This window comes from Blennius ocellaris (genome assembly GCF_963422515.1).
Source record: "Blennius ocellaris genome assembly, chromosome: 18".
In the NCBI taxonomy this organism is placed as follows: domain Eukaryota; kingdom Metazoa; phylum Chordata; class Actinopteri; order Blenniiformes; family Blenniidae; genus Blennius; species Blennius ocellaris.
In genome coordinates, this window is record NC_137667.1 from 2,262,232 (window position 1) to 2,287,838 (window position 25,607).

The 25,607-nt window shown below is 44.8% G+C and overlaps 4 protein-coding genes across 4 annotated transcripts; 3 read left to right on the forward strand and 1 right to left on the reverse strand.

Moving 5' to 3' along the window:
• Positions 1 to 599: 599 nt before the first annotated feature.
• On the reverse strand, positions 600 to 3,589 carry glrx5 (glutaredoxin 5 homolog). Its single transcript, XM_080514513.1, has 2 exons — positions 3,201 to 3,589; positions 600 to 1,188 (listed from the first exon to the last, which is right to left on the reverse strand). Exons 1-2 carry the CDS (start codon positions 3,475 to 3,477, stop codon positions 1,016 to 1,018), a joined length of 450 nt encoding a protein of 149 aa, XP_080370639.1. The 5' UTR covers positions 3,478 to 3,589; the 3' UTR covers positions 600 to 1,015.
• Positions 3,543 to 17,256, forward strand: clmnb (calmin b). The gene is made up of 11 exons (XM_080514512.1): positions 3,543 to 3,666; positions 8,474 to 8,922; positions 9,188 to 9,249; positions 9,346 to 9,441; positions 10,357 to 10,440; positions 10,520 to 10,612; positions 10,727 to 10,935; positions 11,018 to 11,211; positions 12,485 to 12,567; positions 14,054 to 15,336; positions 16,260 to 17,256. Exons 2-11 carry the CDS (start codon positions 8,874 to 8,876, stop codon positions 16,387 to 16,389), a joined length of 2,283 nt encoding a protein of 760 aa, XP_080370638.1. The 5' UTR covers positions 3,543 to 3,666; positions 8,474 to 8,873; the 3' UTR covers positions 16,390 to 17,256.
• Positions 4,021 to 5,544, forward strand: prkrip1 (PRKR interacting protein 1). Its single transcript, XM_080514395.1, has one exon. It carries the CDS (start codon positions 4,037 to 4,039, stop codon positions 4,616 to 4,618), a length of 582 nt encoding a protein of 193 aa, XP_080370521.1. The 5' UTR covers positions 4,021 to 4,036; the 3' UTR covers positions 4,619 to 5,544.
• Positions 17,257 to 17,649: 393 nt separating the features above from the next.
• LOC308143241 (alpha-1-antitrypsin homolog) lies at positions 17,650 to 22,966 on the forward strand (the record flags this gene model as incomplete). The annotated part of the gene is made up of 5 exons (XM_080513980.1): positions 17,650 to 17,745; positions 21,397 to 22,021; positions 22,143 to 22,413; positions 22,543 to 22,690; positions 22,775 to 22,966. 5 exons carry the CDS (start codon positions 17,650 to 17,652, stop codon positions 22,964 to 22,966), a joined length of 1,332 nt encoding a protein of 443 aa, XP_080370106.1.
• Between the last annotated feature and the right edge of the window lie 2,641 nt (positions 22,967 to 25,607).

The window sequence follows — 25,607 nt, forward strand, 5'->3', positions numbered from 1 at the left end:
TATCGCAAGTGATGAAGGAGCTGTTATATCCTCTGATCTCCTTGCTGTGATCAGACGAGGATCACTATGACGTCATCCCTTTGATCTTCTTTGTGTGATGAGAGGAGAATCACTACGACGTCATCCCTCGGATCTCCTTGCTTTGATCAGAGAACGATCGCTATGACGTCATCTTTGATCTCCATGAGGTGCCACTCCCATCCACTTTGTATGGGACATTTTTTCATAGCTTTTTGTGATTTATTTTAATAATTTATTATAATATTTTTATGATTATTATTATTTTGGGGGATTTTCAAAACGTATTTTTATCATCTATGAATTAAAAAAAATGTATTCGATTTTTTTGGTGATTATATTCGGAAATGGTTAAAGACATAAAAAGCAAACAGCAATGCAGTCATCTCATAAACCAGCTGCACGTTTTGATAATAGAACAGTTGTAATAAATAGGATTGTTCATTGTGGAAATGAACAATCTGAGGCGAAGATGATGGTGCAGGATGATGCGACCTTATTCAAATCGTCCACACTGAACCTTGAAAGCACCAGCCCCCCCCCCCCCCCCCCGCCTCAATAAAGAACTCAGAAAAAGCCGATTGTGTGACAAAATATTTAATCGGTGCAGGGCTTACATGGTAAAATACGTTTTAATATTAAGCCTTCAATGTACAATAATATCTTACAGATACTAGATCATCGTTGTTTTGGATTACACAGGCGTTGTGCGGCGGGAGAAACGTTTTCACCCCCCCCCCGTCCGTCCGGGGATCCCGTCCTCGGGGGGGACGGGGGGACGGGCCGACGTGTCCGGGCGGCTTGACAGAGCCACGTTAAAACGACCAGGAAGCACGAGTATGAGTGTGTCGCTGCGGTCCGACCTCCCGAGTCGCCTCCCGTCTCTTCGTAGGGTTCAGGAGGAGGAGGAGGAGGGGGAGGGGGAGGAGGAGGAGGAGCGACTCGCCCCCCCCCTCCCCTGATCAACGTGTCCTTGGTCCCGGCGGGCCGGTCCGCCTCACTTGGACTCCTTGTCGGCGTCCAGCAGCGCCGAGCGGATGCCGAGCTTCTGCAGCTCGTCCGCCAGGTCGCCGTTCTGGTGCATCTGCAGCAGGATGTCGCAGCCGCCCACGAACTCGCCGTTGAAGTACACCTGAGGGATGGTGGGCCAGTTGGAGAAGTCCTTCACCCCTGCGGAGGACAAAACCATCGGGGTGAGAACTCAAAAGCTTCCGGATTTCTGTTTTCCCACGGAATGGACTTCAAATTGTGTAAATCCCCCCGTTTTACACTGAAAGGTACAATAATTAATGGCTACAATGAAAAACGACTTCTGTTATGTTTGGGTTGTTTGTTTGATTTTCTCTTCTTTCCTCGGAAACTTCATGGGTTTTAAAAAGGGACAGACAAAAACAGCCTGGTGCACATTATAGGTACAAATAGTTAGATTAGATTAGATTAGATTAATAGATAGATAGATAGATAGATAATGACTTTATTCATCCCCGAAGGGAAATTGTCTTGTTGCAGCAATCTGGTACATACGAATATTATAAAATACAATAGAATAGTAATTAAAGTAAGAAATAAAAATCTAAAAAGATCTGGGTACAAGACATAAAGTAAAACACAGAACGGAACATGGGCACTTAGAAATAAGCAGGAGATCAAAGCAAGATAAATAAATAGTAAGGTGCAGTGGCAGAGCCATTAGAAGTAGGCATTATATAATAATAATAACAATAATACAGATAAGTTAAAAGAAAAAAACGTGTGCAAGCACTAGAAACTTGAATGCACAAAATGTAATTTTTGCACAGAAACTGTAAACAAAATAAATTGATTGAGGCATTCAAAATGTGCATAAATGAGAAACGATCAAAAGGTTTTAAAATCAACTTTGTTTTATCTAACATGTCATATTTATAACGTGAGGTTTATCTTTAGTTGTTTGGCTCCGTTTACGAGACAATTTCAAGTGAAAACGCGAAACTTCCCATTGTGTTTTCGGTGTCCGTTCACGTGACAACGGACCCCGTCTCCGTGGAAACGCAACTTTCCAAAAACGCCGCAACGACTTATGTGAACCACAGCCGTAGTGAATAGTTCTGCCATAAAATAACCAAAATAATGTGATGAAAAGCTCTATGTTTTGGGGAAAAATAAATAAAAATGACAGAAAATGACAACAATCATACATTTCAATACAGTGAACTGTCCCAAGTTTCTCCTATCACTGATGCATTGTGGGTATTTTTCTTTTTTTAAAACAAACTCTAGCTTGCCATCTGTCATGGCAGCACCACCGATACCTCAGTTCGGGCCTCAGTGCCGTTTTCTGTCCACTATTTGCGCTAAATTTGTTGAAAAGTCGCAGGTTTTCTCTGAATTCTTTGAACAATTTGCTTGTTGGTTCGCCCTCAAGTTCCACACTCCCGTATTGACATTACTTGGCAATATTCTGCCGTATTTATATAGTGTGAATGCAGATCTAGCCGAGGCCTCCAGTCTGGACTGAAACTGCACAGTCACACTGAAAAACATCTTGTTCCTCGTCACATATTTACCCTCATTGTGTGAAGCAGGAAAACAGAACGGGACAAAAAAATAAAAGCTCAGGGTGTGACAAAGCAGGGAGGTTTTGGTCAGAGACACACCCTGGAGTGCAGCAAACTGATAAAAAAAAACACACACACACTTAAATAGACAGTGTAATTATGTTGCAGTTTGGTTAAAACAAACCACTGAAAGTCCAACTAACAATGATTTGAACAAATATGGATGAAAGAGTTATAATGTCTGTAAAACTACTGTAAATACAGTACCGTCTCAACTTTGTTATTATTTATTCATTCTGGATAGATTAAAAAAAAACTTTTCAACTATGTGTACACACACACACACACACACTTAAATAGACAGTGTAATTATGTTGCAGTTTGGTTAAAACAAACCACTGAAAATCCAAATAACAATGATTTAAACACATATGGATGAAAGAGTAATAATGTCGGCAAAACTACTGTAAATGTGCTCAACGTTGTTATTATTTATTAATTCTGAATGGATACAAAAAAAACTTTTCAACTATGTGTACACACACACACACACACACACACACACACAGGTGGGGGCACACACACACACAGGTGGGGGCTCCACCTGTGGCTCGCGCCCACACCGGGTCACCTCGGGTTGCTGACCTTGCCTGAGGTCCTGGTCCTCCAGCACGTTGTACGCCGCGTAGCCGTCGACCCCGTGCATGCGGAGGATCTGCACCACGGCGTTGCTGAAGCCGCACATGGGCTGGGCCGGCGTCCCCTTCATGAAGACCACCACCTTGTCCTTCTTCACCATGTCTCCAAGGTCCTTGTGGAGGTCCGCGGCCGCGCACAGGAGCCGCGCCGGGCCGGATCGGAACACGGCGGCGGCGGTGCCGGACCGCACGCACCGGGCGCTGGCTCCGAGCAAACTGTTCATGGCCTTTCCTTGGTGGGTTTGTGGAGCGAGAGAATAAATGCCGGAAGCTCGGAGGAGCTGTCTTATGGAGGAGCTCTGGGCAAAAACAACTACGCACCACGCTGACTCACGAAGAGGCGGGACCTGGAGCCTGATTGGACAAACCGAATCCAATCTGGTTTCTCATTGGCGGGGCGACGCGTCAATCAGGTAAGTTACACAAGACGCGCTGCTCGAGTTCTTGATACGATTAACTATTTATATAAATGTGACGCGCGTTATTTCTTTTAATGGATGTTTTCTGGTTTTTATTTTCTTGGAAAAAAATTTTAGTTAAAAAAAAAATATTTCAAGGACATCCGGGTCTCTCATTGGTGAGGCCGGACGTCAAATCAAAAACGTTACACCGTTCACATTTTTTATTCAGTTATTTATTATTATGTATACAATAACAGGTATATTATTTTAATGGATTTTTACAATTTTTATTCAAATAAACAAATTTAGACTCAAAACATTTATTTGAAGTACATCCGGGTCACCGCGCACAAAGCGGAAGAAGACGGCCACGATTCGAAAGATGGCGGCGCACACGCAGAAGAACAACAAACCGGGGAAACCCGGAGGAAAAGAGGCTCAGCCGCTCATCATCGCCAAGACTCCGGCCGAGGAGCAGCGGCTGAAGCTGGAGCGGCTGATGCGGAACCCGGAGAAGGTGGCGCCCATCCCGGACCGGCCCAAAGAGTGGAACCCGCGGGCTCCGCCGGAGTTCGTGCGGGACGTGATGGGCTCCAGCGCGGGAGCGGGCAGCGGCGAGTTCCACGTCTACCGGCACCTCCGGCGCAGGGAGTACCAGAGGCAGGACTTCTTGGACAAGATGTCCGACAAGTGCGACAGGGACGTGCGGTACCTGGACAAGGTGGAGCTGAACAAGCTGGCGGCGGAGGAGAGGACGGCCAAGCGGCGGAAGAAGCGGGAGAAGCTGAAGCAGAAGAAGATGATGGCGAAGAGGGCCAAAGAGGAGGAGAAGAAGAAAAGAGAGAAGGGAGAAGAGGAGGAAGAGGAAGAGAGTTCCGAGAGCAGTGAGGAGGAGGAGGGGGAGGAGGAGAAGGAAGCTGAGGATGATGCTGAGGTTCCGAGCTTCATCATGGGGAGGAAATGAAACTTCTTCCAGAGACCTCTGGGTTTTCCTGAGCTCTTCTGCTTGTGACGTTGGGTGTCTTTCCCCCACAAGAAGCAGGAAAACGTCACCAGAACTACTGAAGCCCCGATGTAAACCGTTAAAACTTGAACTTTGACCTCCTGTCTAGTTGGACAGACAGGAAAATCCTCTGTGCTTCGAAAGGAAGAGTCTGACTGTCAGGAGTTTATCTTGGTTTTGCAGATTTGAACTTTTTTTTCCCCCCCATTGTTAAATGTATGAATAAAAGATCACACCTGAAGCTCCGGTCTCGTCGTTTGTCACGCAGCCTTGCCTAAAGTTGCCCCCGGCGAAGCCCGTCGCCGGCGGGCGTTCAGCAGGGCTGCAGACAGCAACTCAAAGAATGAAAAGGCGTGGCTCCCGGAGCGTTGGGGGTTCCACGTGCGATGTTCCTTGCACAGATAAGATTTTCCCTGCTTTCCACGGCGGCGGCGGCCTCGACCCGGTGGCCGCCGCCTTTCTTGAGGCAGGTAGAGAAAACAAAAAAAGGCCGGCAGCGAGATATTGTTTGACAGTTGGGGGTGAGATCTTCCTGTCAGACACTGCCAGCTGCCACAGGACCTCCACAGGTTGTTTATATTAAAACCTGCTGGTATTCGGTCTTTGCATGTGTTGGAAATGTGTGTTTTTTTTAAAATACCAATGTGATAAATAGAGTAATTGTTCGGTTTTGCCAAAATATAAACGTTTTCATGACATATTCTGCAATACAACAAAGAAAAACTTGAAAAGTTTCAATTTAAAGTTCATTATGTGTCTATTCCACTAGTCTGGCCCACTAGTATGAAATGGGGCTTCTGAACTAAAATGATTTTGGCATGTCTGCTTGAACAAGTTTGTGCATTATTCTGAAAAATAGCAAGACATTTCTTATAAATAAAACCCTTTTTACCCCAAGGAGGTTCATGAAGTATGTCTTATTCACTTTACTGCAATTTTGGCTTAATTCCATTCACGATGGCAAAAATGATCCCGTGTGCTGGAACTAAACGATTCCTCTATCACTGATGTATTTTTTTACTCCTGATATTATTACAGGACTCACTAACCTCACGTAGCACATGACCTGATATCAGGGCGCCTTTATCGGAATATTTCAGTGGATCACTCGCCTCACGCCACAAAGATTTACAGTATTAATGGGTGTTTGTGAGCGAGGCCCTGTTTATGCAAAGATTCCAGTCAAAACGCATTACGTCTGCATTTTCGTCTCAGAAAAAGTTCCACGTTACCACGGCAACGGTGTGAAAATGACGTTGGAAACGTCAGAAACGGCCAAAAAGATGGAGATAAACATCTGGAGTTAAACATTGTTGTTATTGTGTACCTACTGAGCATGTGCAGAACAACTGTTCACCTTGAAAACTCTTTATTTAGATTTTTTTTATCGATCACGGCGCAGTCATACATGCGCAGTAGCAATCAAAAAGCGAAAGTGTTGGGTTTTCACTTGTAAACGTTGTCGTGTGAACGGGGCAGACGACTTTAAAATTGTTTCCCATCACGGTGACTTATTGTCAATAACTACACATATAAAGGAATATTTAATTTCCTACCGCTTTGGAAAATCCGACACGAGCTGTGAGAATAGAAACATTCATTCCACATGAGAATTAGGTCATATCGATAAAGTGATTGTTACTCAACACGTGAGTTTTCATTAAAGTGTTTCTACATACCGTGTATTCCCGTCTCTAATCCGCCCCAGCCTGTGTCACGCTGCTGGTGAGTCAGAGTTGTGGTGTCGGTGTTGATTACAACATAAACTGATGTCCACTCCTTCACATTACTCTGCATTCTTAACACACTGGTTTCAAAAAGCCCCGTCGGTCCCGTATTGTCGTATCAACCTCAGATTACTGTGGCTGAAGGAAGAAACAAATGAAAACACAAAGAAATAACAAAAACATCAAAAAGGGAAATAACATCAGTGACAATTTACACCTGCAGTCACCGGTTTACCTCAAATGCATGTTTTTTGTGGAAAGTGCGAGGAAATGTTACCAACAGAGAGAACGTGCAAACTCAGCACAGGCAATCTATCGAGCCTGGAGTCGCACCGGGAACAAATCTCACTGTGAGGCAATAGTGAAAAGTGACACTTGCTCTTTTAACGCTTCGATGAGACTTATTATATCCCATTATGGCTAAAAACTGCCTATTATGAGCAACATTTTAACACAGTTTAGTCTTATTTATAAGTAATACAAGACTTTACTGCAGCAGCTGAGCGTTTTCACCGTCTCAAAGAGGTAAACTGTGTTTCTGACGCAACAGTTTGACAATTTATGCACTAAAAACCTGATTTGAAGTAGACGTGGGCATCATAAAGGCCACGTCAATGGGAAACCCTGAATCAAATGACTGTTATCATTGGTTTCATTTCATCTACAATGGTCACTTTTTTAATTTTAATTAAAATTATTGGCTATTATTACATTACTGATTACATCTAGCAAATTGCGCTATCTAAAGATATATACACATATATAGTTTTTATTTACTTATTTAATGAACTTATGAACTTTAATGAACTTAATTAAGATTTCCCGACAAAGACTCAAGAAGCTCATAAAAATTGTGTAAAAGAACAAACAAACTACTTAAAAAAAAAAAAAATCAAGATATAATCCTGAACCCTTTGTTGTAAGTGAAATGCTTGTTGACGACAGTTCTGCTGTAGAAACACACAATGATAATGATACTTTATGGTAACTGCTCGGTAAAACATACGACAGGTTCTCTATGAGTCCAATTCTCATGACATTTTCCACCTGTGAGAAATCATGAGGTCAACTGCAATGCAGTCATTTGACCACAGGGGGCAGAGTTGTGTCAGTTCAGGTGATCAGGATGAAACTCCACAGATGTCGAAATGTGTTGACATTAAAGAGTATTTCTAGGTTTTGACAAGTTATTCTGATCATAATATGAACTAATGACTATATTTTAGATTTTTTTTTTTTTTTTTTGTTGGAGAGTTTTATTACATTTTCATGTTGTTTTGAAACCCCGATATTTTTATTTTTTTTTTACCATTTTTTTTTTACGATTTTATTGAAAAGATTACAAAATTTTCTATTTGATGGCAGTGACATGTTTCTTTTTTATTTTTATTTTTTTATTTTATAGAAAAAATAGAAAAGTCCAACATATCCACATGAGCAAGCAGGTGTGTTTGCGACTGTGGAAAGGAAAAACTCCCCCAACAAGGAGAAACCTTTGCAGAAACCAGACTCAGAGGTGGAGGAATTCTGCGGACCGGTTGGGGTGAGAGGATAGAGGAGAGGAGAGGAGAGACAAAGAAAGACTTGGTGGAAAAAAGAAAAGAAAAAAAGAAAAGAAAAAATACATACAATACCCTTGTTAGTGCTACATACATTTTTTTTTCCTTTTGATAATACATTAACCATATTTTAGATTTCCATTGACATGTGTGACAAATGTTTGATCGTTTTAAAGATGTAAATAGTGTAATAAGAACTCCCAGTGATGTGTGAGTTGTAAAACCCATTCTGTCGTTCAGATTTCAGGTTTGTCATGTGTTTTTAAAGGATAGTTTATTAAATGTGAACTTCTCAAAGGGGCAGATAAAGCAGATTACATGACCCCCTTTAATCATCCACTAATACTTTATTTCACCAAAAGATTTCCTTTCATTAGGCTTTATCCACTCAGGAGAGCCACGTTGAAAATCTCTTTTCCAAGTGTGTTCTGGCAGCAGTAAATAAAACAGGTTTACAGAGTCAAAGATACAAAGCAAAAGCCGATTCAGAGCCGTCGTCTTTTAATCGATTACCGTGCTGCTATTTACAGGTCCGGCCCACTCGGGGTCACGCGAGCTGGACTCTCCTGTCCACAGACTGTGCAGGACACGATCAGAAGAGCCGAGGACTCGGCCCACTGGGAGATATTTTCCCTCAGCCTCCGCGGTTGTGAACATTTCAGGAGCACGCCGTGTGAGACTCCTCGCAAACCCCACGGCATGCCGGAGTGGTGCGAGTAGGAGTGGTGCCAGACGCCCCGGCGTGTTCGGGCAGGACAAGCCGTCTCTCCCTCCTTCCCCTTCATCGCCGTGCTCTGTAGGGGAAAACCTCGGAGCGCCTCTCACATGCTGCTGACATTTATATATATATATATATATATATATATAAGAAAGAAGTCTTTCACATCCCCACAGTGGAGCAAGGAGCAGAGTGACTCAGTCTGACTGAGGATGCAGGACGACTGGGACTCGATGGCGGATCGGCGTGCGACGCCTCCAGGTACAGTCTCACGGGAGTGACTCACTCACACCTTGACATGTTACCAGTTTAAATGGCTGTGCGACGCCGTACGGGGGGGGGAAAGAAAGTACTACTTAAGTATCACTTTTTCTACTCCGTCTCGACCGCCCGGTGAAGTAACTTTCAGCAATGGATTTTTTCCGATGAGTAGTTCGGGGTGTAAAACAGGTTGAAGACACAGGTTCACCCGTTCCGGCTGGAAGTCGTAGCCTTTTTTTTCCTCCGCCTTTTCCTTCCCCGTCAGACGGGAGGGAAGCCGTGCAGCAGAGAGTCTTCACCCGCTGGATGAACGTGTTCCTGCAAAGGGTAAGGTCGCGAGTCACTGCGGCCTCAGGCCACACATGCAATCACCAACCAGGATCGCCTTGTCTCACCCCCCCTCTCACCCCCCCCCCCCTCCAGCGGGATCCTCCCATCCGAGTGCAGGACCTGCTCACGGACATCCGGGACGGCAGGGTCCTCATGGCCCTGCTGGAGGAGCTGTCCGGCTGCGGTCTGGTGAGATTGAGAGGTTTTTTTTTCCAAATCCGCGATATCCGTCTGTCTGTCTTGACGAATCAAAGATTCCAGTAACTCTGAAAATACACCGATTAGAATCACAAACAACCTCAAACTTTGATTCAGACAATTTATTTTATCACAGCAAAAGACGAATTCAGCTGGATTCGTATCCGTAAATGAAGACATTCTATGGAAACTTGTTTTTTTTTTCTTTTTCCTTTTGGCCGATTCATCATTTCTTCTCCCGCTGCTAACTTAAATTTGTGTATGTTGCTTTTAAATAGTATATGTTCTTTTAGATATTACACTTTTAATGTCAATTCTTAAACATGTGACATAAGGCTGGGTTTTGATTACATTTTCTATTTTTTTTTTTTTTTTTTTGGTCAATGCACTTAAAAACGACTGTAACCATCAGATATATTGTCAAAAGTGTAACTTTATTGCTGTGATTGTCCCCGGAGTTAAAATGCATATAAACAATCCCAAAATAAAAAAAATTAAATGAGGCTCCGTCATTCGACAAATTCAAGCTTTATGAGCCAGATTTAAGCAAAAGTACAACAGCGACTATGGAAATTCCACACGGAATAGACAGAATACATTGGAATCAGGCTGAGAGCTATTTAAAAAAAAAGGCTTATGATAATTTTATTCTAACTTAAAGGCTCAATTGTTTTGAGTCTGATATCAAAGGACACCAAAAGGAGCTCAGAGGTTTCAAAAGTGCTGACGCAGCTCATCCTTGAACACAGATTGCAAATTACACATCATTCTTTATGAGACAAAACAAGATTTCTCAAACATTACACTCTGATTTAAACTGTCTGTAGGTTCGAATGTGAGTGTGTGCGGTTATCAGTCAATAGAAGGATATACTATACTACACTATTCTCATTTGTTAATTATTAGCTTTACAGATTTAGGCCATCCTCTCATCGCATTTTCCGGCTGAACAACATTTCCAAGGCCCTGGCCTTCCTGGACGACAGACACGTGAGTGTCGTTCCCTGTCAACATCACGATCCAGTAGCTGGCGTGGGGCCGATGTAACGCCGCCCTCATCGTCTTCCAGGTGAAGCTGCTCGGCATCGACGCCAGCGGAATCTCCGACGGCACCCCTTCCGTCGTCCTTCACCTCATTTGGAACATCATTCTGCATTTCCAGGTAGTTTTTCTTACCCCTCCCCCAGTGCCTTGAAGTGTAATTCCACACCTCACCGACATGTTTGTCTTGTCTTACTTTCATTTCGCACAAAAAAAAAACCCCAAAACAAAACAGGTGAAGGAGGTGATGGGAGGCCTTCAAAGGCATTTGTCTTCAAGTCTGTCCTCCTTATCCGTGAGCAGTTACCCCTCCTTCGATGACGACCCCGGCAGCTGTTCCTCCGACACGCTGCCGAGTAAAGCCCGGAGAGCCGCGATGGAGCCAAAGTACCACGGGAAAGCGCTGAAGTCCCTCTTGAAGTGGGTCCAAAGACGCACTTCGAGGTAAGACCGAACAATCCCCCACGCCCTGGAAACCCTTACGGTCACCTCGAAACCCAACGACTTAATTTAATCTCCATGGCAGGTATGGAATCGGCGTGCAGGATTTTGGGAGGAGCTGGAGAAGTGGACTGGCGTTCCTCGGTTTGATTAAGTCCATAAACCCAGACCTGGTGGACCTGAGGGAGAGTTTCTCTAAAGAGCCCAAGGAAAATATCCGGCAGGCCTTCACCATAGCCGAGCGACGCTTGGACATTCCGCCTCTGTTGGAGCCTGAAGGTAAAAGCCCCCTGAGAGGTGTTAAGACTTCACAGTCAACGAGTTTCATCCTCAGTCATCTATAATAGCTCGAAAAGCGCTCTTTAGCATGTAGCATTGCTGGTGTGTGAGGCCCAAAAACCTTTAGCATGTAGCATTTGTGTAAGGCCCCAAAACATGCTACATTTGTGTGTGAGGCCTGACATTCTTTTAGTATGTAGCATGTAGCATTGCTGGTTTGTGAGCCCCGAACCTCTTTAGCATGTAGCATGTAGCATCATTGGTGTGTGAGGCCTGACATTCTTTAGTATGTAGCATTGCTGGTGTGTGAGGCCCAAAACTCTTTAGCATGTAGCACATAGCATAATTAGAATGTGAGGACCGAAACCCTTTAACATGTAGCATTACTGACGTGTAAGGCCCCAAACCTCTTTAGCATGTAGTATTTGTGTACGACCCTGAAACTCTTTAGCATGTAGTATCATTTGTGTGTGAGGCCTGACATTCTATAGTATGTAGCATGTAGCATTGCTGGTTTGTGAGCCCCAAACCTCTTTAGTATCACTGGTGTGTGAGCCCCGAACCTCTTTAGCATGTAGCATGTAGCATCATTGGTGTGTGAGGCCTGACATTCTTTAGTATGTAGCATTGCTGGTGTGTGAGGCCCAAAACTCTTTAGCATGTAGCACATAGCATAATTAGAATGTGAGGACCGAAACCCTTTAACATGTAGCATTACTGATGTGTAAGGCCCCAAACCTCTTTAGCATGTAGTATTTGTGTACGACCCTGAAACTCTTTAGCATGTAGTATCATTTGTGTGTGAGGCCTGACATTCTATAGTATGTAGCATGTAGCATTGCTGGTTTGTGAGCCCCAAACCTCTTTAGTATCACTGGTGTGTGAGGCCCAAACCTCTTTAGCATGTCGAATCATTAGTTTTTGTGAGGCCCAAAACTCTTTAGCATGTAGCATGTAGCATCATTGATGTGTGAGGCCTGAAATTATTTAGTATGTAGCATTGCTGGTTTTTGAGCCCTGGAACTCTTTAGCACGTAGCATAGCTCAAAGTAAAATAAAAAACAAAAACAAACAGGAGAATGTGAATACGTTCTTAAAGAGCTCGATTACAGCTCGCAGTAGATCGCTCTCTCATGTTTACCCCGACTTGAAATGACCACCGAGAGTATTTTGCTGGTATTTTTTGTTTTCCTCATCACACAGAAGCGCGGCGTGGTCCTGAACAAATGTGAAGGTCTCCTGACTCACGGTCTAAAAATCATTCTTTCCTCAGACATAACAAGCGCGTCACCAGATGAAAAGTCGATCATCGCCTATGTGTCGATGTTCCTCGGCCCTCATTCATCCACAGATGAAGTCAGTGTGCTCGCTCATTTTCTATTTCATTTTTATTTATTTATTTTACAAAATACAAAAGCAAATTGAGGCTTTGTGCGGGAACATTTCTTCAGAGAGAAGATGGGCTTTGTGGGCTGTGGGGGGGGGGGGGGATAACAACATATCAGGCACAAATTAGTATTCCAAGTGTCTTTCTGTGCCTGGAGGGGTTCTTCAAGTGACAGATAAACAAGAAAGTGAGTGAAGATTCATTTCCAAAACAACGTATTATAAAGCACTCTGAGAACAGACGGCATCAAACAGTGCGGAGCGGCAAGCAGATACGATAATGGCGCACAAAAAATAAAAAGCAAACGCTACATCGGTTAGAAGCTCTTCAGAAGTTGATTTTTTATTTTTTTTTTTTAAATCCTCTTGAGGTAGATGATTCAACAGTAAAAGGTCTTCTAAAGTTTGATACTTGTTTTCTACTGATTTAAAACTTGCACCGGCAGTTCATCACTGCAGGATGTGTAGCAGTTTGAATATTTTCACTGTGGGCTATAAAAACCCACAGACTTTATATCGACGAACCTCCGTTAGTCTTGTGAAGTTCTGGTGTGTATTTTTTTTCTTGAACCCCTTTTTTGTCAGGGTCACATCTTGTTTGTGTTATTTAGGCCATATTTATGCATATTCAAGTGAAATATAAACCTTCCTTGAGTTTTGGGGGCCCTGTTTGCATGAACTTTTCGAAAATACCGTGACTCCGGATTGACGATAACAATGTTTCCCTCCAGAGTGCGATGACTCGCAGTCAATGTTCTCCTGGGACTCGGTAGTTTAATAGTCGACAGTCGCAGTTTTTGTCAGTATTTCTGCCGTTTTCGGCAAAACGGACATCGTTTTCGAAACATTTCAGTGCAAGTGTGGAACTTTTTGCAAACACAAAACGTGGTGTTTCAAAACAGCTCTGTCTTTTCAGAAGTTTCAACAACGTAGAGAGTCAAATATCTTTATGAGTGGCTTAAAATAATGTGCTTGAACCTGAAGAACGTCAGACTATATTTGTTGATCATTTTTCTTTTGTTGATTTATAATTTTCTTGGACAGATTTTGCTGTGAGTGAAGTGGAAAAAAACAAAAAACTCCTGATTTAAAAGGAGATTGAATCAACAGGTTTTTTTTTTGTTTTACTCCAATGAAAGCGTCAATGTCAGTAGATGGTGTAGAAATGAAACCCTGAAATGGAAATTTCTTGCTCAAGGCAGTTGATAAGTATGGTAAACAATAGTGGGCCTCTAGCTGAACCTCGAGGAACCCCGAATTCATGAGATCACCACAAATCAATTATTTATCACAAGGTAGTATGAATTAATTATCCTTTCAGAAGGATTTAGGCTGTTAATCTACACTGGAAATGTCGACCTGTATATTTAACCTGCAGTCACCTCATTTCTAGAATATTGAATCAAAGACTCGCCTTTTTTAAATGTAATCCTTACGACGTTCCTTTTTATTACAGGATCATACAACAAATCCGGAAATCCCTGAAATCCCCAATTTTGGATCCCTGGAGTCCGTCGGCCTCGGTGAAACTTTGGCCGAGGATCCGGAAGCCCAGGCTTTCCTGAGAGGCTTGGAGGGGAGCAGCGAGCAGCTCCTGTGGAAACGGTGGTCCAGGAGATCAGGAAGCACCCGTCCCGCTTTGCTTTCTGTGAACGGCGCCGAAAATTCTGACGTCTTCTTCAAGAAACGAGACCAAAGTGTTGCGGAGGGACCTTGTGGGCCATTAATCAAGAAGGCGGGCAGGAGTCGAAGCTTTCTGCAGCCGCCCAGTCCACTGGACGCCGCCGTAATCAGTCCAGAAATCCAATCTTGGATGGAGATGGACTCGGGTCAGGGCCACGGCAAGCAGAGAGCCGATGATAATCACATTTCCCTGAGCTCCGAGGAAGGAATATATACCTTGCCAACGTTGGACTCGGATGAAGAGGACGCTTACAGCTACATCCTCGATCTAAATGGAGAGGTTTTTCAACCGTATAATCAGGTGAAGAGACAAATACCAAAGGTTGAGGAGGAAACGGCAGAGGAAATGATTGAAGAGTCGAAGCACCCAGACGTGTGTCGGACATTTAATGGCGCCCGGGAGAGCTGCGCGGCACGGAAGGAAGATTTCGATCAAGAATCACTTGCTGAGGCCGAATCAGAAGTTAACGGGAAGTTTTATCTGGACATGAATGAAAGTACCCTCGGAGGAAGAGCGAACAACAGAAGTGAGTTTGACCCGGAGCCAGGAGCCGAGAGTGGAAGACAAGAGGAAAGGCATCGGGGGAGAGCTGTTGCAGAACAAAGTAGCAGCGATGGAGGAGCGGAGGAGAGGAAAATGGAAAATGTAGGACCGGCGAAAGAAGTCTCTGATGAAATCAGTGATGATGCGGTGAAAGCGAAGGCTCCTAAAGTGGCTTGTTGGCAGAAAAGTGCCGGGGAAGGAGACGAGGGAGCGCTTTTTGAAAGGCGAGCGAGTGAGCGGAGAGTGGAAGATGAGAGAGGGCATTTGGCGAGATCCGAGAATGTGCACAATTTGGGGAACGTTGGCGGGGAGAGTGGAGCGAGGGGGAAGGAGCAAAGCCTGAAGTCAGAGAGTCGTGAAGTCGGTGGGCGTCGAGTCGACGAGTGTCCAGACGAAACACATTCAATCAAAGCTGCCGCAGGCGAAGGAAAGACGGAAGAACAGTGTCGAGACGAAGGGGCCGACGTCCACCGCGAGGCTACGGCACGGACTCCGACCTCTCAGCTGATCAGGTAGTGATTTATCCGCACGGTGGAGCTGTTTGCTAAGAGGCGTGTTCACATTCCCCTGTTCGATCCCGAATTCCCCACGAACTCCCGAGTTAGCGAGTGACCTCTGGTCCCCTCAAAATTCCTTGATTTCGTTCACAAAGGATCTTTCTTGCTGGGTCGTAAACAAAACAAAACGAATCCGAAAGAATCAGAAGAAGCAGATGCGGAAGACTCTCATCAATATCTGGTCTACAGACTAAAAATCGCGGTCGATTGTGGCTAAACATTAGCCACGGGCTAACTAGCCTAGCCACCACGGGCTACAGCGGCAGATCATTCGCTTTCTGTCCGGACCAATCAATGAGCCGTGTGTCTTCTTTACTTCCTCTCTGGTCATGGTTTGTTTCTATCGATTTCTAACTATCTGAATGTGAATGGCCTCTAAGTCCTGTAACCATGAGCTGCCACAGCTTCTTCACACACTGCTGACACACAACACACACAACACACACAACACACACAGTTACATAGCAAAGCTTTTCTAAACCGATAAACTAAAAACCTTTGATGTAAAACGTTTCTCAAAGGAAGATTCAAGAAATGATGCATTTTCACTTGAAACACCACATGAACACGATCTAAAGCATATGATCTAAAAACACAAGGGAAGCGTTGAATACTAAATAATCTTAATCTCTGCTTGAGACTCTTTAAATTGTGTTTAAATGTTCAGTTCACTTTATTTGTGTCTCTGTTCCAACTTCTCATTTCAGCCTTCACTCTGCTTTAACTGAATGAGGACAGTTTTGTTTTTGTTTTGTTTTTTTTTAATTTAAAATGTACATAATTACATTTTACTCTGTTATGTTTTGCTGCTTCAATGCAACTTAATGAGTGCGAAGGGGCCCTGGCGGTAACCTTGTGTGTTTATGTGCTTTTTTTAGCAGCGAGGGAGGATTCACTCCACCATCTCCTGCCGCCTCTTGTGACATAACCCCACTAGAGCTGGAGGTGCTCTTTGTCCTGTGGATCCTGCTGTACTGCTGCCTCGTCCTGCCTCAGACGAACGCTTGAGTCTCCCCGCGGTGCCCCCCCCCCCCCCCCCAACCCTCATGAAGAGATGCTTATCAGCCCAGTTTCTCACTAATGAGCCAAGCAGGGACACCTCGGGCTGGAGCCCACTCTTTTATCTGTGTCACTAAAGTTCCCCTCGTGGCAATTATTTAATGATTGTGTTTGTTTCTGTCTGCCAGCAGATATCATTTGTAATAATTCGAGCTATTTATGCCAGATACACTCTGTAATCCTCATTATTACACAGATTCGCAGCCGCTCGGTCTCATGTTATCGGGGGTTGTTTTTTTTTTTTTTAATTATTACTATTTGCTGCATGCATGTGCAGATTAGAACATGAGGGTGCAATCCTTTCCAGTCTCAGTTGACACGGCCAACCACACGAGGGCACCGCTGCTTCAGAGCTGCGAGCGTCTCCCGCAACTCCTGTTGCCTGTGCAGCTTTCTGTTGCCTGCTGAGACTCCTGCATGGCCCGCTGTTTAATTAAAGCCGTATTGACGTGCCGGGATTAATCTGTTAGCGTTTAATGAGCTCTCTGGCATTTCGCAGCCTCTTAATGTGTCATTTGTGGCTTAAGATGTGTACAGTTTTCTGCCGTTTTCATCTCAGTCGTGGGGAATAGTTACAGGCGTTAGGAAGGCGTGCTCTCCTCCTGATGTTTTTTGTGACTATGTGATACGAAGAACAAAACTGTGATATGTTTATTTTTCTTTCGTATTAAGTTGTGGGGAGCTCATATGTATATGGGGCTTTATGTCCACCGTCAAACTCCAGCGATATGAAAGTGTGCGTCGCTCGTGCAAATGTTCAAAGTCAATGTTGACCAAAATGTTTTGAAGGTGGGGGATGAGTCTGCTGTGTTGTAACTGCCCACAGATTACAAACATAATTCATTAAATTCTAAGAAACTAAACACAAGCTGCTATTGTTTGCTTGTGCTCCATCCAAGGGTCAAAGTCCAAGCGGGGGGGGGGGGGGGGGGGGATCGATGGACTTTCAACACCCCCGCCCGCCCACGTACCACAACGCACACTTCCCCGGAGCAGCAGTTTGGCTCATTGCACCATCGGGCCGGGATGGCGAGAGAAGAAGAAGAAGAAGAAGAAGAAGAAGAAGAGGTGACGACGACTGCTGCGGTCGCAAGTTTTAACAATGCTTCACGTTTCTGGTGTGAAATCTATAATCAAACTCTCCGCCTGGCGCTCTGAAGGGGTGGAGGGGTCAGTCAGGAGCAGCAATTGAAGGCAACAGGTTTAAACATGGCTCTTCCGGCTCTTGACCTTCACTGTGACGTGGCCGCCAAAGTGGACTCTGAGCCTGGCGTCCTCCAGCAGCAGCAGCAGCAGCAGCAGAACGTCTCGTTCTTGCCCTAAAGACCTGGCATCACCTCTCACTTCGCTGTGCTGAGTCTGATAGCAGGAGTGAGACCCCAGAGGCCCCTGGGGGAGGCAGCCAACTCCACAGAGTGCAGCACAAAGGCCACTATATCTGCTCTGGCAGGCTGGCAATGTAGCCTCAGCATCCAGGGAGGGAGGGAGGGAGGGAGGGAGGGGGTGGAGGTAATGTTTAGGAGGTGGTCCCGGGGGGTGGGGGGATTCTGAAATCCACGTCTGATGCAGATGATGGAGCTGTGAGAAGCGTCCCAGTTCAGGCTGTGGAGTGGCCCACACGCCGACGGAGAGCCGCCACTTCATTAAACAAACCCAGACAACACGACCGCGGCGAGTCATTTATTTCCAGATGATTTTTTACGCCAAATCAAATTTAACTGGAGCCGCAAAACACATTTAACCTTTAAAATGAGGTCTAAAGTTTCAGAAGCAGTTTTCAAACACGCTTTCAAAGCTGTAGCCAACGTTTAACGCTGCGGCTCTTCAAACGTGAATGAGAATGTGTGTGTGTGTGTGTGCGTGTGTGTGTGTGTGTGAGCATGTTTCTCCAGGAGTTGTGTGGACCGGCGACTCGTCACTGCTGAGATCGGCTGGACGACGCCGGGTACTCGCTACGCCGGCCGTAATTACCGCTCCCTATACATCAGTGAGCGTAACCCCGCATTACGGCTTCACACTTGTCGTAACAAGTCAGCGCCGAGCAAATCCATTAACACATTGAGTGTTGTTTATATCGGCAGGGGGGAAAAAAAATAAATGGCTTCGCTAAGTTTCAACTCGGGAAATTCGAAATCCTTGCGGAGCGTCAGATATCTATATTTGTCTATCTGTAACTGTTGCAATAAGAAAAGCTCATACATGTGTTTGTTGTAATGGAATACCACACAACTATCATCAAGTGACTGCAAAAAACAAACAAACAAAAACTCAATAAATTAAAAGGTCGCTATTATTCAAATGAGTTGCTGTCGTTTCCGTTCGCTGCCACTTGGGCGTAGTGCTACGAACAGTTCAGGTCAGGAGGTCCAGACTTACAGTGACCACAAACGCCCCCCCCCCCCCATTTCCTTTAACGGGTTCCTGTTATAATACACCATCTCACATTTCCATACTGAGCGTGAAGCCTTTGGTTTAAATGTGTTGATTTGTCTCATTCCGGGGTGTGAAATGCATTTCCATTAGTTTCACTGCAGCTGCATAGGGTGTTCTGTTTCCCCCCCCCCCCCCCCCCCCCCCCCCAACAATACAGCATTGATTTATAGGTTATTGCTTCATTTTCCTAAAATGACGAAAAGCCAATTGAAATGGCTGCAATCCATCCACGTGACTGAATCTCTGCTGCCCGTTCAAAGAAAATAAAGCAGTTATCTTCCATTACAAAAGCAGCTCTGCTGTTTCTTTTCCCCACTTGGAAACCCATTTCCACGTCTAACGTCCCTTTATCATCTTATGCAATTATTTGAAATTACTCTGTAAGAGCATCAAGGCTGATTCCGCGACACAAAGAAGATAAGAAGGAAACACCCACGAAACGGTGCCATATATCCTCACTGTTGGCGAGGTGCAGGAGATGTGGAACGCCGGCTCATTTCTACCTCAGTCGGACGGCCTTACGGCGATATCGCTTTGATGTTTAGCGCATTCAGGACATGATGAATAGCGGACAGTTTGATGAATAGGACAGCGGATCTATCACCAAGTAACAAGAGATGTCAGCCTATTAATCAGGGAGGGTCCCACTGACTTGTGAGAAGCTCAGGTTTGTGAGCCGTTGGAGAGACTGCGGGTCGCCCAGAGGTGGACGTCTACGATCTGACAAGCCGCGATCGGCCACATGGTTGACCGCAAGGTCTTTTATTCCTCCTTTGCACGGTGATCGCCACAAACATGTCACTAATTGCCGCCACGTGGAAACGACAGCTGCATCGCATGCGTCAACAATTCAGAAAAATCTGAAATGCGTTCAAGCTTTTGCCTTCAAGATGCTTTGTTCGAAGTGAAAACGCCAAACTTGTATTGCATCCTGGTTGTCCAGTAACTGAAAACGCAACTTTTATAGAATTGCCACCAAGGTGGGACTTTTTGAAAACACCCCACCTCTGTCAACACGTAGACGCCAAAAACACTGGGACTGCATTCGCAGCATGGCGGCCTTCAGAGTGTCATGACTCCATATTCTCCTGGTACTTGGTAGTTTTAAATTTGCGCAATCTGGAATAGCGATACAACTCCATACCAATGTCCGTGTACTCGCCATTGTTTAAGTTTATAGCGTATTTTTCTCTGCATATACGTGTGTCGTTTCATTACAAAAACAGCCAGCAGCACCCACTAGTGGTCCAACATGAAAACGACATTGTTTTCAGAACGTCGCTGTGTGAATGCGAAACTTTTCTGGAAACGAAAATGCAAAAACAATGTGTTTTCACTTTTCATCCATCCATCCATCATTCATCCATCCATCCATCCATCCAGAGAACAGCCACTCGATAGAGTCCATACCTTCGCCAACGCCACATTTGTCACCATGGAAACCGTACATACAGGCAGACAAAAACATCCCTTTAGCCCCACGGTTCATCTGCGTAAACTGTGTTTGCCCTCCCTTCCAGAATGGAACCTGTCCGTGTTATGTAGTTAACGATAACATCTAAACGTCATCAAAATGGTTAAAGTAAAAAAAAATCAAATCAAATCAAAGAAATCCTGGAGTGTCTTTGTGTGAACACCGAAATCTTTCTGAAAAACCATGCAACTTTGTTCTATTAAGAACATGGAACATCAGCTTTTATGGTTTTATCTAATTTGTGCATTTGTATTCCTTGTTTGTGGCTGATTTGATTGCATTTATCAGTTTTTATAATAGTAAGTAGTTAGAATTACAGTCAAAACTAATGACGTAACGAAGACGTGTCACTGATGCATAACGCACTACTACTAAGTGGTTCTACTGTTATGGCTGGTCGCTGTACGCTGCCCTCACGGTTCTGCTGAAGCAGATAAACTGATGTGTTGAATTAGCCTTTATTTGTGCACAGTCATGAGTAATACCAGGAGGTAAGAAGAAGTAGCCAAAGTATCAAGGGCCTTTAATTCCATGTTGACGTTGGCATCAAGACGACAGACCTTGAGTTCACTGAACCAATAATATTGACTGACTGCTGTGTGACCAAGAATGACTGTCCCGAGCGACTGTACATACAATTATGACTTGTCTCAAAGCCTTCGACTATCACTGGGGCCATAGATTACATTGGGTTATAGGTTGGGTTTGTAGAGCGGCACTTGCCTGGGATTCGTCACCCATTTGCCTTAATGTGTGGGTTGTATTGCATCAGCGACAACGGCCCGGCCAGCCAGACATTTTCTCCGGACAAACAAGAGGAGAAGCCTGCTCCTGGTTAATTTTTGACCAAACTGTCAGCAGGTTCTCACAGCTCTTGTATAAAAGGGCGGCGGTTTCTGACCAACTGTCTGCAGTAAAGTCGACATTAAAGGTAAGCTCAGTCGCTCCGTCGTTGCTTTGTGGTTGTTTTCTCTTTCTTTCTTCAACACAACCTTAAAAATCCATTCTGATGAAATGATGAGTGCGCTCACTTGACTTTCCCTCTACAGGCTCCAGAGATGCACAGTACCTTTGCAAGCTGCGTGATCGTGGCGGTGTTTGTGGCCGTGGCCTGGGCAGATCACCACGGCCACCATGACAGCCACGCCGAACACGAGGGAGCTGTAGCCTGTCACAAGCTGGCCGAACCCAATGCCGAGTTCGCGCTCGCCCTCTACAAACGTCTGGTTGCCAGGACGGCAGCTGGGAAGAACATCTTTTACTCTCCGACAGGCATCTCGGCCGCCCTGTCCATGCTGTCCGCCGGAGCCCGGGGGAGCACCCACAGCCAGCTGATGTCCGCCCTGGGCTACGCCGCCTTCAACCAGACCCAGGTCGATCAGGCTTACGAGCATTTCTTCTCGATGCTCCACGGAAGCCAGGAGAACCAGCAGCTGGACGTTGGCAACACGATTGCAGTCGGCACAGGCTTTCACCCCAGCGAGATGTTTGTGAAGGATATTAAGCACCACCACTCCGGCGAGCTCTTCAACGTCGACTTTGCCAAACCCGAGGCGGCTGCAGCCGAGATCAACAAACACATCGCCCAGAAGACGCACGACAAGATCAAGGACATGGTGAAGGACTTGGACCCTGCGACGGTGATGGTGCTGTTGAACTACGTCTACTTCCGAGGTAGGACCCGTGTCTGGACACGCAATGTTCTTCCAATATCGTTGTCTGACTTCTTCAAAAACACAAGTTGTAACTTATCAGTGACCGTCATCAATACTTTCTACACCTTTGTCTCATACAGGACAGTGGGAAAAACCCTTTGACGCCAGCGCTACCGCCAAGGACGACTTCCATGTGGACGAAACTACCAAAGTCCAGGTGGACATGATGAAGAGGATGGGGCGCTACGAGATCTATAACGACAATGAAAATCACACCACGGTCGTCAGGCTGCCCTACAAGAGCAACACCAGCATGGTTATCGTCCTGCCCGATGAAGGCAAAATGAAGGAGGTGGAGGACAACTTCAGCATGGAGCGTTTCGACCACTGGACACATTCGTCCTTGAAGTAGTAAGTCAGAAACGTGCTTTTGCTATTGTTTTCCTGCTGAAGGTTTCTGTGACGAACAACACAGGCGGCAGAGATCCTCCGTGTGAATCCCAGGCGACTCTGACGTCCCTCATTTTCTTCACTCCTCAGCAACATCGACCTTTCCGTGCCCAAGTTCTCCATCTCCGCCGACGCCTCGCTGAAGGAGATACTCCTCGATATGGGAGTAACTGACGCCTTCTCAGACACGGCCGATTTCTCTGGCATGTCCGAGGACGTCAAGGTCAAAGTCTCAAAGGTAGGACCACAACACTCCTATTAATCATGTGCCCCGCGGAGAGAACTGTCAATCAACGCGTTTTATCCCCTTGTTGCGCCTCAGGTGTCCCACCAGGCAGTGCTGAGTGTGGACGAGACAGGGACAGAGGCGGCGGCCACAACCACCATAGAGATCATGCCCATGATGTTGCCCGAGGCAGTGAAACTCAACAGACCCTTCCTGGTCTTCATCACGGAGCGCAACACACGGAGCATCCTCTTCATGGGCAAGATCAACAACCCCACGGCCATGTAACGGGGGAATCACGTCAAGCTCACCTCCACGGCGAAAAGAAACAACCTGGATGAATAAGACCCAAAAATCTGTGTTTGTGTTTCGTGAACCTGCCTCGGTCGATGCAGTTCCTGACGAACTCATGAACATTTTGCATGGAAAACAACTGTAACCGTTCAAAACATCCACGAACACGCGTCACTTGTCATTATGCTGTTTGCGGTTTTAACACAAATAAACATGCGCAAGATACAACTGACTCAATGACTAACAGCGTGACGTGTGAAAATATCAATTCATAAAGGAAGCAATGCAAGAAGATCTATTTTTTTTTGTTGTCAGAACCAATAAATACATTTCTCAGACAGAGATCTGCTCATCCTGGAGTCTATCACCCTTTATTTTGGAGCTGCGTGCGCCACTGTGGAGCTTCCTGTAGACTTTTACAAAATTCAGTGTAAATGAACATGTTTATCTTGTTTGGATTTCTTTTTTTTTTTTTTTTGAAAAATGAAACTATATGTCGTCGGACAGGGCCGGACTGGAGCTGCTTGGCTATAGCGAGTTTTAAAATATTGCACGCTTAAAAAAAACAAACATCATTTTCAAAATGTTGCTGTGCAAATGCAAAACTTCTCTGAAACCAAAATGCAAAATTTTATTTTATTTTTTTCACTTTTTTTTCACTTGGGCCACAGTTATGATCAATCTGCCTCAGATAGTAAGATCAACCAGAAAAAAGTTGCAGGACGTCTCTTGTACTCACACAGTGAGTGAATTGGGGTGCATGTTGGGAGTCTGGTGCAAAGCCTTGTAATGTAAGGAAAGCGAACATACATTTTCTTGCCAAAGACTAAAAAGAAAACTCTGCCATCCTCCGAACTTCTCATCTAAATCTTCAGCAAATGAATCATTATGAATAAATTATGAATAAAAAGTTCTGACAGTATCAAAAATCAGCAGGTATTTTTTTTTTTTACTTTGTAGCGGCTGATGTAATGACCAAATTCCCCATGTGGGATTAATCTAATCTAATCTAATCTAATCTAATCTAATGTAATGTAATGTAATCTAATGTAATGTAATCTCGATTCATCTATTCATATTCTATTCATCAATCAAGCGTTCAAAATGACTCCAAATCAAACTCTAATATTGGCTCGTTTCTCCTCAGGTGCCATAAAATGTGCAACCTAAAGAAGAAACTGGCAATTTTTCTATTTTTATTCTGGTGTATTTTTGGTGAAAATGTGGTGAAATTCTTTAATTTGTACATCAATTTTTTTTCTTCCCTTTTTAACACATTCAATCATGTATAAATGTCAAAAAAAAAAAAAAAAGGTTTTCACACTGACCTTGAAGAATTAAAATATCCTGACACAACACATGTGGGGTGTGCCATTTCAATCAAGGCCCTTTAAAAAGTTAAGTACATAAAAACCAAAAGGGAGATCTTGTGACAGCGCTACGACATCAAACCCCGCTGTTCGTGCATTAAAAATACGCGATTCCCACAATAATTCATAAATCATGAATGAGCTTTGCTCTCCAGTAATTTTCCCACTGCAAAGCCGGCCGAAGCAGTCGACGAGCTGCGCTCTATTATCTGCTCTATTTTGCGCTTCCGCAGGTCGGTAAGGGTCGAGTTTTGACAGGCGTCAGTGTGGAGAGGATTTGTAACCCGGTGGCCGTCAGCCTCACATCCACTCGTCGTCCTTGGACCCCCGTCAATAGAGGAGTTGCTCCAGAGTGTTTACACAATCAGCGCACATGCACTTTGTGTCCCGTTGTCGGGCGCCCACGCACGCCGACTCTGTGCAAGAGAAACATGAGCGTCTGAATCCCGGCGCCGTGGGTGGGAAACGAGCCGCCCACCCACGGCGCCGTGATTCAGACGTGGCGAAATCCCCCCCCCCCAATCTGTCCCGGTCCTGCCGGACGTAAAACAGGTAAAACCTGCCAAAGGAAAACGGAAGTACACATTGCTTTCATAGTCAAGAGAATCGAGAAGCAAACAGTCTGAGGTGTGTGTGATCTACCGTATAATATTAATATAAACACGGATTAACCTCGTCTCATCTGGGGAACAATTGCTATGCATGATATTTCATAATCAGGCTAATATGTCCGCCCTACTTCTCGTCATTGGGTTAGAAAAATGATTTTTGTTTGCTCTCTTGTCCAACCTGTAAAGCAGATTAACAAGTTAAGTGTTAAGTCCCTTCTTTGCTTTGTATTTATTCATTTATTTTTTGATTTGTATGTATGAATTTCACCCACCTTTTGCAAAAACGATTAACTTGAATTGCATGAAAGCTTCCGTGATGATTTGTCATCATTCCAATCGACCGATCGATTAGATTTTGGATGTTAACGACAAACCGTTTCCGAATAAATCCCATAAAACTGCGAGAAAAAAGAAAAAAAAGTCCCATACAACGCGGATGGGAGAGGCACCTCAAGCAGGAGATATAGGGGAGATCGCCGTCGGTTGCCATGGAGACGCTGCCTGCTACCTGACAGGCCAGTTAGCATCGATATGGCTAACGGCTGACACGCTCCCGATGCTAACTCGGTTCCGCAAAAGAAATGTGGCGTTGGCGAAGGTCTGCGCTCTACCGAGTGTAGCTCTAGTCGTTTCAGTTGAGACGACCCGGAATCA

Bases quoted from the DNA above. Each gene is read 5' to 3' on its own strand.
- glrx5 (XM_080514513.1), bottom strand. From the start codon at position 3,477: ATGAACAGTTTGCTCGGAGCCAGCGCCCGGTGCGTGCGGTCCGGCACC. The intron at 1,189-3,200 runs GTCAGCAACCCG...TGTCCTCCGCAG, and splicing joins GGACCAGGACCTCAGGCAAG to GGGTGAAGGACTTCTCCAAC.
- prkrip1 (XM_080514395.1), top strand. From the start codon at position 4,037: ATGGCGGCGCACACGCAGAAGAACAACAAACCGGGGAAACCCGGAGGA.
- clmnb (XM_080514512.1), top strand. From the start codon at position 8,874: ATGCAGGACGACTGGGACTCGATGGCGGATCGGCGTGCGACGCCTCCA. The intron at 8,923-9,187 runs GTACAGTCTCAC...CTTCCCCGTCAG, and splicing joins TCGGCGTGCGACGCCTCCAG to ACGGGAGGGAAGCCGTGCAG. The intron at 10,936-11,017 runs GTAAGACCGAAC...TCTCCATGGCAG, and splicing joins GTCCAAAGACGCACTTCGAG to GTATGGAATCGGCGTGCAGG.